We start from the raw sequence: 16,171 nt of genomic DNA on the forward strand, positions 1-16,171 counted from the left end.
AATGATTGCTTTATTCATTGCTGATACACAAGGAATGGGTTGGGACTGGTATGCTATTAGGCTAAGCATTAACATGCTTGCCAGCCCCCATAATAGCCAAGCAGTTATGAATGAGGTAGGAGAAACATTAGCTTCTGTTGCTCCTTGGAAAAGGCTGGTCCCCTGTCTTGATGAACTGTCGTCTTCCTTTTCTCTGCTCCGTCACGCTGTCATGTCAGTGCCTGTTTTTTAACCTTTGATGAGTCCATGAGTTAAACCATTACTGCCTACAATCAAGTCACCTCTTTGCTACTCTTCCGTCTTGCATAGCATGTATCTTGCTGTCAGGCTGTGGTAAGAGTGACATCTACAACTTATAATTGACTTATTGACATAAAGCTGGACATTGGGTCACACAGTCATACAAGACGGGAAGAAATCTACAGCATTTCAGTATCAGCTATGTATTACATAAGCTGTATATAAGCATTATAAGGTCACTTCCATGAATAGTAGGTGTGGAAGTTCTGAATACTTAAAGTGATTAAAAACTAGGGATTTCAGGGTAACCAAAACCATAGTGAAAGACATGATACTGAGATTGTAACTGAAGAATACAACATTGTGGAGGCTACTATTTGCTTCAAAGATCCACACTCTATTGGTGGTGTCCTTGAAACCGCTTCAGTGACTGCTCCACCCTGAAAAGTTCTACTTCATCAGAGAAAGGTTCTGCAGGAACTAAATCTAATCAGCATTACATTCCTCCTGAGGTGAAGAACCCAGAAAAAAGTTCATTCATTATTTAACTCTTCAAAAGATGGCTTAGATGGTTGCTGATCTGCACACAAGTTTCTGTGGAATTTCTGTTGGGGTTGACCTACACTGACAGCAAGAATCTAAAGAATTCAGTGTAAAGCTAAGCACCCAGTGAGCTATCATGCAGCACACAATGAGGAAAAGATAGGCCATAGCTAGTATGCGAATCAAGGTTTAGATATTTTTTCTTCATGGTCTATAGGATCTCATTGGGTCCTGCTCCCAGCTGGGTAAAGAAGACAATTCCCCAGACAGCTCTTTCTTGATAGGCCATCCCCAGGCTGTAAAAAATGGAGCCAAGTTCTTATTCACCTGCTGAGAAAACTTCTGTGCCCACAAGTTCATCTTAGAAGGGTTGTCTTTTGGGATGGTGGACATCTTCTGGTAGTCGGAGAAAAGGTGGATGAAGGGGTCCCAACCAAATCCTTCCTGCAACTGATAAAGAATATAGTGTAAGAACAATTAAGTTCTCATTGGCATTATTTCTGTATCACAAGCAATAAAAAATTCCATAGGTTTCTGCAGTGTCTTTTAAAAATGAATGTAAAGTTAGATGAAGGCATCCAGGCTTTGGAGCATAACTTACAGCACTAGAGTATAGGAAAATACACATTTTCCATTACACTGGCCTCCCAAAACAGAGATGAAAGATGCATTGGGAAATGTCAGCAACCTACTCTACAAGCTGCTGCTTTGGGCAGAGGAAAGCTTCTTGTGCAGTGAAAAAGCTTCAGAGAGGACACTGACAGAAAACCTGGAAAGAAGGAGCACAGGAGAACAAGGAATAATAAGAAAACAGGAAAGAGAGATTGTGAGCATGGCATGCTTTGGCTAGGAATAAGAACAAAAGGGAATCAGATAGAATAACTGCTGTTGCATGAGTAATGAGTTTAAAGAGGGATGGGAAACCTAAGCTGTTGCTCAAGATGGGGTTTTAATATGAAGAGCTGACTTGTAACAACAGCATGATAGGATGCAGAATGTCTACTCAGTGTCCATAGCTCTTTACCACGCCATGACCTACATCTCGCTTTCTGATACTAAACAGATTGACATTAATTGCATTCCACAAATCCTCCATCATGCTGGAACAGCTAAGCAGGAGACAGCACTTCTACATCAGACAGAACAAACAGGCAGATTATCTACCTTTAATATTACCCTACTGATATGGGAACTCCTGGTGCAGAGACTGCTATGGACTAGGCAGTATCTTTTTGTGAGAGGGTTGGAGAGCCACGAGGAGGCTGAGTGGAAGGTGGGAGGTGAAGGGGTCTGGTTTTGTGCCAGGTCAAAAGCATTAAGCCAACATATACTGGAGGAGGCTCCACACCATGTTAGGTTATGTCTGAACTGCAGAATGCAGAAGCATCTCCTCAACCCCGAGTTCGAGTATCCATCCCAGACACTTCCCAACTCCTTGTCACAACACGTCCACAGTGAAAACTGTCTGTTCTCTCCCCTGCCACGAGTTTCCTATAGGAAGAAAACACAAGTACCTGTGTGGGTGAACTGTGGCACATCCTGGATAACTGGATGAACCAGCACCCTGGAGCATGCTGCAAGTGCTTCTTTTTCCTGGTCTAGACAGAACCTTGGGGTCTCTGGCTTTACTCCAAGGCAAGCAGTGAGGAGGTGGAGACAGAACTGTCTAGACAGGAGTTTTGTTGTTCTATTTAAATCTGTAAATCTCTTGAGCTAATTAACTGATTTTCTAATTGTTTTATACTCTTTTTTTTGCAAGAACTGTGATACAGCCATTAGTGACCACTCTGGAGAGGTAAATGGGTATCCAGGCTGGACTCTGAGAGATGGTATGCTCCATCAGGACATCGTGCTGCCATGGAAGTGTAAGAACCAGACAGGAATTGGACCTAAAAGGCCTGAAGAAGGCTGAAGACTTCCTGGATTGAAGGAATATGAAAAGTGTCTAAATGGCAGCCAAATGTGGGTCTCAAAGGAATGTGGAGAACATTCCATAGGAGAAAAAAAAACCACTATGCTGTAACAGCGAGAGTATATAGACAGAATTGTAATTGTTTTTTCATGTCACATTTATCCCAGCAGTTCTGTCAGTAGCCAGACAGGAGATGGATGATCCCAGCCTATAGGGTGTGGGTGAGGCACTGGGGCAGAGGCCAAACTGGTAAGGTAGTGTGGGAGAATTTCCCTTTTTGAAACTGTTCCACTCTGTATAACTATTTTGATATTTGTTGCACCAGCGAAAACAGGTTGATTCTTCAGCTTGATGATACAGGCACTTCTCTAGGATGTGGAAAAATCAGGATCAACACTTCCCCAATAAATATTTTCTTGTTCATGTAAGATGTGAGAGCTCACAACCAAGTGGGTTGAGGGATACTCACCTCACAAGTCAGTAGCTTAAGCCACCATAATGGACATTTACCTTACAGTCCCCAGTTTAAACTAGGTTGAGTGCTCTTTCCCTTAGACTATTAGTTGCTATGAGGATTAAGGGAAAGGGGGAAAGGAAAAATCTCTCTCGCATGCTTCCCAAGAGAACGTAATTTAATCTAGGACAGGGTTCATGATTTAGAATCTCAGCCACAGTGAGAGATCCAGTTACATGTGCAGGAGGATAAGCTGAACCTGTCCCCTTGCCACCTGATGGACTACATTGGCTCCACTCAGTGCATTAGCTGACACAAACACCCCACTCTCTGTTGTGTTTTGTAAAGAGGAGCTGAGCCATACAATTCATGAGTTCTGGCTCTTCCAGACACTTTACAATGCCAAGGTTGGGGTTTTTTTGCCAGCTAGCCCAATGTCTCACAGGAAATCTACAGCAGATTAAAGAGCTGTGCCCAAGTTTGAGCACCCTTTTCGCATGCTGTGTAAGAAGAAGCAGTTCCTGTTTTTCTCCTAGGGAGAAAGATATTGCACTAAGCTCTCTCCCCGAGGGGATAAACCCAAGTCTGAGAAAGGAAGGCTTTCAGGAGACATCAGGATTAGATGCTCTGTCTCTATACCTCTCAGGTGCCTTCTCAACCCAAGATGAACCCAGATTGTAAGCAAACACTCACAAGGCATGACAGCTACTGTCACCAGCTGCAGACATCCTTCTGCACTAAGAATATAGCAGCTTTTCCCAGTTACCTGCAGGTATGTCTCCAGAGCAGTCCACACCTCCCAGTCCTTTAGCTGAGCGCCTTTCTTCAGATATTCTCTTATCCTTTCCTCCCGACACTGTGACCTAAGTGCCTCATGGGCTTTATGCCTGGGAATCCCCAGCACCTTCTCATGAACATAGACAGACCAGAGGTTGCAGGTGGCCTCTGTGGTATGAGGGGGAAACTCCCATGCTCGCTGCTGTTGATTGTGTCCCAGCTCATGGACAGGACCCCAAAGACCAGTAGTTTGCATGTGCTTCACGTCTAACATCTCCTTCACGGAATCGAGGTGGCCCATGATGGGGTAGCCAGAATGCATCCAGCCTGCAGGAAAGACAGGTACCAACACGTCATAAGTGCTCACTCATGTGCCTCTTAGAAATGTGACTGTATTTTTTTTTTTTTTTCCATTTCTCTAGTACCTTTCCTCCATCTCACAAACCACATTGTTATTGCCATGAATGACAAATATTTCCCTTTGTAAGATAAGGAAATACTACAAGTTTCATTTTAATAAATAGTCAAATAAACAGTGTAAAGGTAATACTGAACAAGCACAGTTTTGCCTGCTTTCCTTTTTATACATAAGCATACAGTAGATGGTTGGATTGAGGTTGAGATTTTAGGATGAGGTAAAAAGCTTGAGCATTACCCAGAATACACCTGAACTCTCATAAATTGAGCACAGCAATAATGTGATTCAGAACTCTGGCAGAACTTGAGTCTTCCTATGTAGTGTGGATACTCAGGTCTGCACTCCAGCACTCAACACTAGGGATGAGACACAATGGAAGTCACAGTTTGTCATGCCTAAGGACTGCAAAGTTTGTCATGCTTAGCTATTCTATAAACAACTTCCCAGCACCATGCTAGGCAAGAATTTTGTACTGCAAGAGATTTTACTTATGTATCCTTGGTGTCTTCAACCCTAATTTGTCCTTGAAGATTCCCAAAACTTCATGCAAGAGTCACATCCCTGAATTCAAACACCTGTTGTAGCAGGAGATAATCAGCCCTTTACACTCACAATGTAGGCAGCCTACACAACTGGCTTTGAACACTAAGGCTGTAGACTACCCAAGTTGGAGAACATGAATGGCAACCCCCTTCCTGCAAGAACTATTTTAAGATGCTGAGCTCTCTCTTTTTTAATAAGAGGGATGCATGCATTTAGCAGTCACTGGCACCCAGAAAGTTCTGGTCCAGAAATGCGAGTGAAACCATTTAGTCCACCCAAAACAGAAGGGAATTTTATGTCTGCAGACTATAATCTTTTTAACTGGCATTTGCTCAGGATAGCAGAACCTAACACTCCCAAGATGTGCAACAAATTTTTTCCGTGTGGCTTAGCAAAGGTTCAGGACATCAGGGTTCATGCCAAGCCCTTGTCTCATTGTGGGATGATGAATTTAACCAGTCTATTTTGAAAAACAACTGAACAAAACTTGCATTAATTGTATATAAGTTCCACATTTTCAATATAATTTGACTCTAGATCAAATGCACTCAGTTCAAAACTAGAAAAGCTGAGGTGGGAGAGCATCTGCTGCAAAACTACACACTCATGAGCTTTGGCAGTGATACTGGTTCTACTGCTCCATTGCCACCACCTCGGGCACACATCTAAGTTTTGCCCACAATAATCTCTGTGAAGCTCATCTCCAGCAGGCAGGCACACACAGGTTTGTCACTGAATGCATGAGAACAGTCCTGTGGCTGAGGCAGGGAAAAATAGAAATCAGGTCACTGTCTCGCAGCTGTACTGACTCTGCAGTGCATTCAGAAGGGAGAGCGAGAGCCAAAGCCACTGCAGTCAGCAGCTCTGCCTCTTAACACACTCAGGCAGAAGAACAGCTGAGTGAGACACCAGTTTTGAGAGCAGAGAGGCATCTGGAAGGGTCAATATATTTTTTTAAGCCCTGCCTTACTTTGTTTCCATCCTGATAGAGGAGCTCACAGTTATGCAAGGGTCGTAGTCATTTAACACCTTACATATATTTCCAGCCTGGTTTTAGCAAAATAATCTTGAAGGAACAGGCATTGCTGCTAGAGGTCACTTGTCTTTTAGCCCTTGAGAAGGCCATATGGCAAGGTACCTACCACATGAGATCTGGACATCTGTTACAATCCTCTCCGGCCTTGGGAACTTTGTTGGTATGGCTGCCAGTTCGCTTATTGCCACCATGATCTCATTCCACAGAGTAAGCAGAGGCTGTGGGTTCTCCATATGGCGGATGCTGTCAGACGGCACCGTCAGGATGAGATTCTCAACAGCCAGTTCTGCCCAGGGAGCAGGGTAGTGCCGGATACAGGCCTTCCACTGGCTTTCACAGGTCTCCCCTACATTAACAGCAGAAAACTGGTTAAGCACAGCTCTGACTTTTAACACACTCCCAGAGGACAAGCTGGGGAAAGAGACCACAGTCATGGAATTCTCTTGGAAAACAGTATGTGGTAGTTGTGTGACTGGGGGTGGTGGCCGTTAACTAGTTAATCCTCATCCTGTACTTGGGAAGTCTGCTTAAGCTCTTTAACGGATGGAAAACAGACAGAAAAGGACTAGCATATACCAGAGTAGCAGCATAGCAAGAACAGATCCCTGTTTTCCATCTGAGAACAAGAAGCATCGGGTTTCTCCAGCACCTCTTGATGATCTCATTTCTTCTCCTCCAGCAGAGATTTGCTGTTTCATATAACAACCCTGGTTTTGTTTAGTTTGACAGAAGAGCAAGAAGAAATTGCATACAGGAAGAGAAGAGGAACTGACAAAGATGGGAAATTCAGCAGTGATTTATTGTAGAGGCTGGAGATGGCCATAGGGGGGCACAGTAAAGCAGGCAGAGTGCAAGGCTTTGTCAGCTTGTGTCCCTCCAACACAACGGTTTCCATCAGAAATGACAACTCCAACCTCCAAGAGATGTTTGTTTAGACAAACCCTGCCCATTTTGTGACAGCTCCTTCACCTACCTCCTGCCACGTAGCAGGCAGAAAGTGACCTACCCAGAATCCATGAGGACAACAAAGCAAGGAAACTAAACCTGGGTATTCCTAAACCCAGCCATTTCTAAGACGTTCCTAAACACAGGATCATTTTTTCTTTCAGTCACAGGGATAGCAGCATCTGTGAGCAGTACTAAGGAGAAAGGCACCAAAGGTAAACAGACTTGCCAAGCTTGAAGAAAGGAGCTCTGACTGCCCCTTCTACCGTGATGGGCACTTTTCCCAGGACGCTCCTTGCTGGTACTACGATGTAAACGAGGCCACCCCAGAGGCAGGAAATAGACTGTTTCTGGCAGGCAATCTCACAGGTGCGTATTACTACTGGGGCCCGCTTCAGCTCTGTGGCGTGAGAGAGGTCATCCGTGTGACATCCAATCTGCACCTGCCAAACAGAAGGATAAGAACAGCTGGTCAGAGGGCTCCAAGTGTGGCCTGGCAGACCAACCACAGCACCCTGAGCCATCTGCTGCAGCACTGTCCCTGCAGGACACGCATGCAGAAGCAGCCTTCTGACTCCAACCTAGTTCAAGTTTTCAGTTTGTGCTGACCAGAAGCAGTAAATACAGTGAAAAAAAGCTGGTGAAGTTCAGTGCTATTCCCTGTCTCAGTGTCTTACAGCCATACTCCCAATATTACTGGGTCAACTACATCCTTCATCAGCACTTCAGGGTACCACAGTGACTGACTTTTTTCACTGCACTGTATTTGCATTGATCGTTCCTTGACCCTTCACCAGCATCAAAGTCACATCCTGTTACATGTGAGCTGGAGAGATGTGATCACTCCTGACTTCTTTTATTGTGCCTCTTCCTTGGTCCTTGTACAGTAAACAAGACAGCATGTGGCTGCAGGATGAGACAGAAACACCTGAGTTAACTTTGCATTTCAGTTGCAGGGAGCTCACTGCAAAAAATATCCAAGCAGGTAAGCATTTACCTGCTTCATACTTTGCAGAGAATAGGATCCCAAGTAATTACATCTGATCTGGATATACATCTACATGAGCAATAGTGATAGGACTGTGAGAGCACCTAATGAGAGATCTAGAGACACAGAACTAAGTTTGGTGCATAGAAGGTCCCAAGTTTTTATCTGAAAATCACCTTGGTCAGTTCTCTTTGCACAATAACAAAACAAATACAGCTGCCTTCAGGCAGCAGGCACACTCAGTTATCCCACCAGCACACAGAAATAAGAGGAATGTAACAGAACAGAGTGAGAAACAAGGTGAAAAATGACAATGCATGGGAAGTGCCACAGGGTGGCAGCAGTAGGAAAGGACTGAAAAGGCAGCAAAACAAGTACGGAGAAAACCCTTCTCCATGCTATTTTTGAGTGCTCACCTGACAAATAATAAACAGAAGCCGAATTAGAGACAGTTTACCTTCAGACCAGCACCGACCACCTGGCAAGGGAATGTTATAACTGCTGTGTGCCCTTCAGGGAGGTAGAGTCCTGTACTCCTCCAGGCTGTCTCACCTAAAAGGCAAGAAAACAGTCCTAATCATCATCAGTCAAGCACTTCTTTGGCCTGACACAGATTCCGGAGATTTCAAGCTGCAACAGAAGAATCTTCCATCATGTTCTTTTTCCTTGCTCTAACACTCCCAGAACTGTCTCATATTTCTTCCAACCTGTCAGAAGTACAGTTTTAAAGCAGTAGGGTAGCAGGGTGAACAAGATCATTACACCATTAGCAAGCAATCCCACCCGAATTTGAACTTCTGGAGATGCCAAGCTTAAATGTGTTTACTAGTATCTTTTAAAAATAAGAAGAAAAAAAAGAAACCAAAACCCCCAACACCTCCTCCACTCAGATCCTCTTAACTCTAACGCCCTCATAAGAGGTACATACTCCAGCGGTATTAAACACAGTTGGGGCTGTAATAGTTATAAAACATTTCCTAAATAACAGACTGACAGTGACAGCGCATTTTTCCCTACTGACTGGTCCAGCCCAAGCTGAGGCCCACAGAATTCCCATTTCTAGCTGACTGAAGTTATGATAAAGCCTAAAAGCACAGTCTATATGTAGATGTAGACAGCTAGATGTAACTGTAAGATGGGTACCACACCACTATACTTCAGCACGTTTCTAGACAGTTTTCCCATGGAAACACAAGTCTCCTCTGCCCAGATCTCTAAACATTTGTGACACCCAGTGCAAAACTGACCCATCTCCACTGTACTGATGAGGCAAAATCCACTCTGCCATAAAGTTTACTCAAGCATATTTCAATACAAACAGCAAAAGTCCTAAAAAGAGATGAATTGTCATAAAGCATCCCAACTTACAACCTCTCCTGTCCTCCAAGAAAGCAGGGTCAGTTTTGTCAAGCAAAACCTAATCCAAGGAAAAATGCTAACTAGACTATATCACAATGTTTCACCAATTCACCTCAGTTTTGCTGAACATGCAGCAAAGGCAGTTTAGAACTGGTGTTCAGGATTTGCTAGCATTTCTTTCTTTTTTGTTTATGTGAAATGACACAAATTCTGAATGTTTCCAGTCAAAGAAAATACTGTGTTTGATACAATGCATTCAGTTCAGCCAACCCTGACAATTTTCCTCTTTTGTCCCGAGTCATTAGTGTTAAAAGCAGAGAGCAGTTATTCCACAACTTTTCTCTCTGAATATCCCCTGCACTCAGACATCACCGCTCCAGAACAGAACAGCCTCCTTTATCTCAACAGAAGACTTTGGAAACAACTCCTCTTGATCATATTCTAATACAAAAAAAAAAAAAAAAAAAAAAAATCCAGATTAATCTGTCCAGGGGATAACATCTTACTAGCATAATTTAACCTGGAGTTTAAACATATCAGCTGTGAGCAGGAATCGCAGCAAAGTTGTATAGATACAAGGCCTAAGTTTAGACAAATCATTCAGGGTGTAATTACCAAGTACCTTGGCTTCAGTGGTGGTGTCAGCCCAGTAAGTTCCCACCATGCTTCTAAGACTCTTGTTTTCACCCCCAAAACCAGACCTTACTCCATGAACTGTGCTGACACAAGTGGTTGACACTGAAGCTGAAATTATCTAGATAAAATATAACCCTTTTGTTCCTAACTCCTACCTCTTAGTTGGATGGCCCCATAGGCAGTTGTATCAGCACAACTATGGCAACAACAACCTGCAGTGTAGAGCCCAGGGTTTTTCAAGGAAGCTTTCTTGCCAAAGCCATTGTGTTGTGCAGGTATCCTGAGGCACCTCTGTTAGGTGGTGCTTCCCCAAGCACCTGTGCGCCAACAGCAAGTAAGCAGGATTGTTGTGGGGTGTTTCAGCAGGCTGAAATCAGGGCTGGCCACAAAAGGAGCCTGTCTGTCACTACACAGAGGTGAGCCTCCATGCAAGCCCACAGTGAAATTGCACATCTGTGCCCACCTTCAGACATACACAGACACATGCACACTGAGGCCAGGTGCCCCAGGGATCCCAGCACCAGGATGCCTCAAGAGGAAGGGAGACAGACTCCTCACCTGGGTTTGTGCCATCAATTTCCACAGTGACGGGGAGAGCACAGACCCCAGCAGCAGATTTCTGCACTAGGACTGCACTGTCTGTCATGGTGAGGGACAGCTCGGTCGCCATGCAGAGAAGGACTGCCTCTTTGGAGTTGCTCTTGACAGGGCAGTGACTGCTGACGTGTGGGATCCCACTTCTCTGAAGTACTTTGGCCAGGATGCGGTGGAGCGAGGCGTACGCAGGGCAGTCGTGGGCTGGGATGTGCAGAAAAGCAGCACAGTCTTGTGCTAGCCTTTGCAGCCAGTCCTTCAAGGGGGCTTTGAGCTCCTCATGCTTGTCTACATGCCTGTTGAAAAGAGCGAGCGCCTTGCGGAAGTGGTAGTGCTCCCCAGATCCCACCGGCGGGTGCTTAGCTGCCTGGATGCTCTGCCCCAGAATGCTCACTCCAAAGCGGTTCAGGATTTTATTGCCGGGATATTTTGCCACAGCAGCTTTGCCATGGTTCTGGGAAGACCAGTACCAGGCCTGTCCTCCAATCAGTAGGCCACCTCCCTCTGCCACGAAAGCGTGAACCCTCTCTGCCTCTCTGTCGCTGTAAGAAGAGCAGCAGTACACACTGAGGTCGCCTGTTAGCTGGGACACCTGCGACTTCACCTCTTCCTGAGAGAGGAGGCTACACAATTTCTTCAGGCTGGCATCCACACCCACCAGCCCCTTCCTCCCAGCATCCAGCCAGCAGACAGCATTGAGCAGGAATCTGGCCAGCTTTGGGGAGAACAGCTGGCCCTCGTGGGTTGCCACCACAACACGTCCCTGGCCGTAGCGTGCTGCAGCTAAAAGGCAGCGATGCGAGCTGTCCAGGCAGAGCGGGAAGGAGAGCACACCATGCACCAGCAAGATGGAGGGTACGCCCCCTGTCACCAAATCCAGCTCCGACACACCACGCAGGAGAAACTCAGCATCAAGGCTGAGGTTAGCCTGGTGCCTGCAGAACCAAGAGAGGTCCAGGTTAGCTCCCACTCCAGAATCCTTTGCACAAAAGGTCACCTTGCCCATCCCTGCTTCTTCTTCCTCCCTCATTCTAGTACATCATGTTGTCAGTTCTTAAATTTAAAAAAAAAATAAAAATCCATCAATACCTAATTCTTCTCTTTTTAAAGCCTCAGCTTTTGCAGCCAAGAAAATCTGTTAAGAATCTCAGCACTCATTTAAAAGGAGAGAAAAAAGAGATCAAAAGGAAGTTTCTAGACTTCTGACTTTAAAAAGATGCTTGAAAATCTGAATACACTGCAGAAACTAAAAAATCGTAAGATCTTTCATATTTTTTTAAGATGCAGATGATGTGGGAATTAGCACATCTCCTATAAGAGAAATTTTTTCTGTTTACCCCACCCTAGTCATTATCAGCTAGGCAAGCCCAGAAGGTGTCTCTGTATTTTCTCCCAGCCTCTGCCACTGTTGAGAACTGAAGAAATGGTAGCTAGGCCAGATAGGCTAGATGGGCAGGCAGACACACAGCTAGACCAATAATGAGTAACTAGAAGTTGAATCAGAGCCCTAACACATAGTTATTAGCATTACCACTAGTCAGTCTCCACAGTATAAAGAGATTATATTGTGCAAAGCTCTCTTATCTCTACTATTTCCGTATAACTCCTGTATGTCACTGTGGAGTAAGACATATTGAATTACTCTCGTTTGCTTTGTCTACACTTTCTCCTGGTTCTGCCAAACACAGTTTTCCCCCAGCACCTGGAAAGAATCTGTTGTTAGGTGACTACTGCAGCCAACTCAGTAAGAATAAATGAAGCTGCTCTTCTGCAGACCCATAGGACAGGAATTAAATCTGCAGCTCTCCTTTGATTATTATTTTACTGAAACCCTTTGTCACACAGAGTATGTGCTCAGGCATATGGCACAGCACCTGCCTCAGACTGCAGTCTGATTCTCTGTGGGTTAAGCAAAGGCCAGCAGGAAGGCCCAGATGCACAAAGCTGTTGTGTTGCACAGAAATAACGTATCTAAATTTCTCTGTGGCTCTGGATCCAACCAAAACCACCACAAAAGCACCCTAAACAAGGTGTAATTCACCCTTAGTCACCAGTTAAAATCTTGTTAATTGCCATGTAATTTTTCTCTGCTGAATTTTCCACTCCTCTCCCTCTTCCATGCACTGTGCATCAGGCGGTGGGAACATACCTGTGCAATGCAGGTGGGAATGAGAATCGGTCAGCAAATTTTATTAAGTAACTTAATTTGTTAGCTGTGTCCTAAACACTTCACTGAATTCAACAGCAGAGATTTCTACTATGTTTACTGGGAAACAAACTGAGCATCCAGAAACTATCAAATGCAATTATTTGTTTGAAAATGCTAGAAATATAGTATTATCTACCCACAGGTAAAAGACTGTGAAGGAAAGACTTGCAGGGAATTTTATTGTAATTGTCACAGCTTTCTCTGCAGTGAAATGAAGGTGCCACACGGAGGAAACGCAGCAGCACTCCTGCTTCTCAGAAAACTCGCTGCACCTTGTGTAACTCAGCAGAAAGTGGTGCAAGGCACAGCCTGGCGCACCCACTGACAAGGGGAGGCGAAGGAAGATGGCAGAGCAATACCTAGAATTTTGCGGCCTGGTCAGCTGTGCGATATGAGTTACAACAGCCCTGAGTTTTCCTGAAGCCCTGCTGCTTCAGGACCAGGTTGGAATCCCTAACAAACTGGGAGCAGGGAGATTTCCTGCCCACAGCCTGTGGGCACAGAAGCTGAGAAGGGAGGTGGCACCTGCCTCTCCTCAGCTCTCACCAGCCCCAGGGTTTCATTTGCAGAAGGTGAATTTCTGCAAGTAACAGGCCAAACAGGTTTAGCAGCTGCGAGCCAGAGCCTGGCCCAGAGGGCTGGCCTGGTGCTCCATCTCTAGCCTGGTTTTGAACTGTGGGAAAGTTGCCCTGCATGTACACACGTGTGGGGAGAGGGAGAGGAGATCCTCCTCCTGTTCCGTGTTGCTGTGTGTTGCACTCAGGCACACTTGGTCAGGCAGACAGCTCTAAAAGATGGCTCCCCTCGTTTCCTTCCCCTTGAATGCATTCCCCGGGCTTGGCTCAGCTGCCCTGGAAGCAAAGACACCATTCTTTCTGACTGCAAACAGCATTAAGGTGCCCCTTAAATTGGAAGACAACAGTTGCATCCCATCCTGGCTATTAAAGAACCAGCATTCACCATCGTCCTTATCTCTCACCTCAAGAATCTTCTATAAAAACCTCACCTACATAACCTCATCAGTTGTTTAAATAGAGAGCAATTCAAATACTCACGGGACAATTAATGGGATCTTGGGAATTTTCTTGGCAACTTTGAAGATGCCCTTCTCCACAGCGTTACCTGTGAAGTACACACCAGCCACGCTGGTCACCTGGTTCCCAGGGAATTCAAACAGCACCTTCTCCTTGCCATGTTGACTAGCCCAGTACCAGGCCTGGCCTCCAATAAGCAGCCCTCCACCTTGCTTTACAAAGTCAACCAGGTCTTTCGCCTTCGTGCTGTCATAGGCATCCACACAGTACACTCCCAGGGAGGGGCTGAGCTCTGCCCCAGCCTGCACTTTGGCACCAGCCATGAGCAGCAGCTGGGAGAGGGAATCCAGGTGAGGATGGACCCCAACCAGCGCCTCGGGGGAAGGCTTGAGCCATTCCACAGCATTTCTGAGGAACTGGGAAAACTTGGAGTCTTTCAAAATTCCCTCATGGGAAGCAACCACAATCCGGCCCTTCCCATAACGTGAAACAGCAATCAGAACCTGCTTCTCAGGGCTCACAAGCACAGGGTAGGCATCTTCTCCAACAAGCAGCAGCTCACAAGGAACAAAACTGCCAGTGAAGTCCCATGGCCCAACACCATCTACTAACAGCTCATAGGTGGCAGAGGGTTTCATCTTCAGGTCGCTCCTATCTGGTGGAGAGAAAAGCAACATTCATTACAGTATGGCTCAGCAATAAAGAACAGCTGTAACAACCCTGTGGAGTCATTTCTTTGTTGTCTAGTAGGAACTCCAAACAAACAGGAATCATTCACTGGAAACTTGTGGCTTTGTTATCACACTATTTACCATTTAAACGGAAGTGACAAGTATATCATGATGATGGAGGAAAAGAAAGTCACCGTTTCAACAAATTCTGCTATGCATCATGATGGAGAACAGGGAAATAAAGGCATTCACTTTCCCATTAACAATTTATTTGGAGAGGGAGTGCGCCAGAGGCTACTAGGAACTTGCCTGGTAGAGGTGATTTACATGGAAATAGCCAGAAAATAAAATGACATTATCAACACAACACACAACACAATTCAAGCATGCAGTTCACATTTTAGTTCCTAACTGAATACGTACAGAGCTACACACAGTTGCTGCAAGATGGTATTCCCAAGTTGTACTTTTCTACCTCTCTTTAGGCACTATAAGCTCTTGTTCAGTATTAGGAGGTGCTGTGAGGGGGAGGAGATTCAGCAGAAATGATGGAGACAACCAGCGCCCCTGGAATAACTGTCAAAGTCATGCATTACCTAGGAGAGCAGGTCTGGGCCCAGGAGATTCATGCCCTAGTTTCCTGATACAAACTGCCTCATGATCTGAAGGAAATAATTTCCCTTTTCTGCAGCTCTGTTTCACCTGTTTTCCCATCTACGAAGTAAGGAGAGCGGTACTGACCTTGATTGCCAAGCTCTTTGAGGTCTGTGGGTGACACGTGCTCTATTTAGGCTCCCTCCGTTTGAAAGTTTGGCTTAGCTCGTCACCAAAAATTATCTTCTGCTGAGGTGGAGCAGCTGCAACTGTGCAAACAGGAAGGTTTTGAGGTAGAGAGTATGACCCAGTCCCACCCAGTTCCTGTCATTCAGGATTCACAAGGCTGACTTGGAGCACAACGCCTACAGCAAGGGAAGGAGCTGCTCTGGGGCAGGCCTGGCCCTTTCCTTGGCAGCACCCCGTGCCAACACTGGAGCAGCGTTCTCTGGTCTTCACACGCATTTCATATTTGGCTACTCTGAAAGCAAATCTTCAGCATGCAAACACAGGAAAATGGAGAAATCCTGGAGAAGCAGCATCGTTGATTTGGGTTTGTCACAAGCCCCAGGGTGCTCAGAAACAGCAACCTGACAGCATCATTCCCACTGCTTGTCCTCTAGACATGCCTGGAAGCTCCCGTTTTTCACTCAAACTCTCATGAGACTCCACTGCTGGTTTTCGTATGATTTATGAGTCAAAGCTGCTGATTAACACAGAATAAAAAGTACATTTCCCAGTAATTTAGCGCTTCTTTGCTGGCTTTGTCTGACTTCTGGCTTTGTTTCCCCAGGTTTGAGAAAGTCCTACATTTAAAAGCAAATATGAGGTCTGAGTGGTTTAGATTGTTTTACCAGGAATCGTGCAACAAAGTAGTAAAACAACTTTGGAAAATACTAAAGTTTTTTTCTGGTGGCTTTTGAGGATTTGGTACTAATGTACCTATACACTGACCATGGTGTAGGGGAGAGAAAAATCAGATGGATAGTTTCAACAACTCATATTCTACTTGAGGACTACCCTACAGGACTAGGTTTGAAGTAAATTCAGTAAAAAATGACCCTTACTTCTTAGCCTGAACCCTTCTTCTGATCACAGGATTTGAAACTAACATCCTCTGGACCCATAAAAGGATGGTTACTCCCTGGCATTTATCCAGAACAAGGTATGGCTGTCTTGGGAAGGATTTTAACTCTCTCTTAACTGAATGCAATTATC

The 16,171-nt window shown here is 45.2% G+C and overlaps 1 protein-coding gene across 7 annotated transcripts in view; it reads right to left on the reverse strand.

Annotated features, from left to right (window-relative positions):
* Nucleotides 1-16,171, reverse strand: part of TCAF2 (TRPM8 channel associated factor 2) — a 24,542-nt gene continuing 8,371 nt past the window's right edge. For 4 of the 7 annotated variants that reach the window (XM_074901888.1, XM_074901890.1, XM_074901891.1 and 1 more), the window contains 9 exons: nt 15,101-15,222; nt 13,710-14,343; nt 10,410-11,380; nt 8,314-8,408; nt 7,098-7,311; nt 6,030-6,269; nt 3,916-4,253; nt 1,948-2,274; nt 1-1,233 (listed from right to left, as the gene is read on the reverse strand). In XM_074901888.1, the coding sequence (XP_074757989.1) occupies nt 988-1,233; nt 1,948-2,274; nt 3,916-4,253; nt 6,030-6,269; nt 7,098-7,311; nt 8,314-8,408; nt 10,410-11,380; nt 13,710-14,326 (3,048 nt within the window). In that variant the 5' untranslated portion in view covers nt 14,327-14,343; nt 15,101-15,222 and the 3' untranslated portion in view covers nt 1-987. Of the gene's footprint in view, nt 1,234-1,947; nt 2,275-3,915; nt 4,254-6,029; nt 6,270-7,097; nt 7,312-8,313; nt 8,409-10,409; nt 11,381-13,709; nt 14,344-15,100; nt 15,760-16,171 lie in introns of all 7 variants that reach the window. The other 3 variants (XM_074901892.1, XM_074901889.1, XM_074901893.1) reach the window with 3 other exon arrangements.

The sequence above is a fragment of the Athene noctua genome, chromosome 3 (genome assembly GCF_965140245.1).
Source record: "Athene noctua chromosome 3, bAthNoc1.hap1.1, whole genome shotgun sequence".
In the NCBI taxonomy this organism is placed as follows: domain Eukaryota; kingdom Metazoa; phylum Chordata; class Aves; order Strigiformes; family Strigidae; genus Athene; species Athene noctua.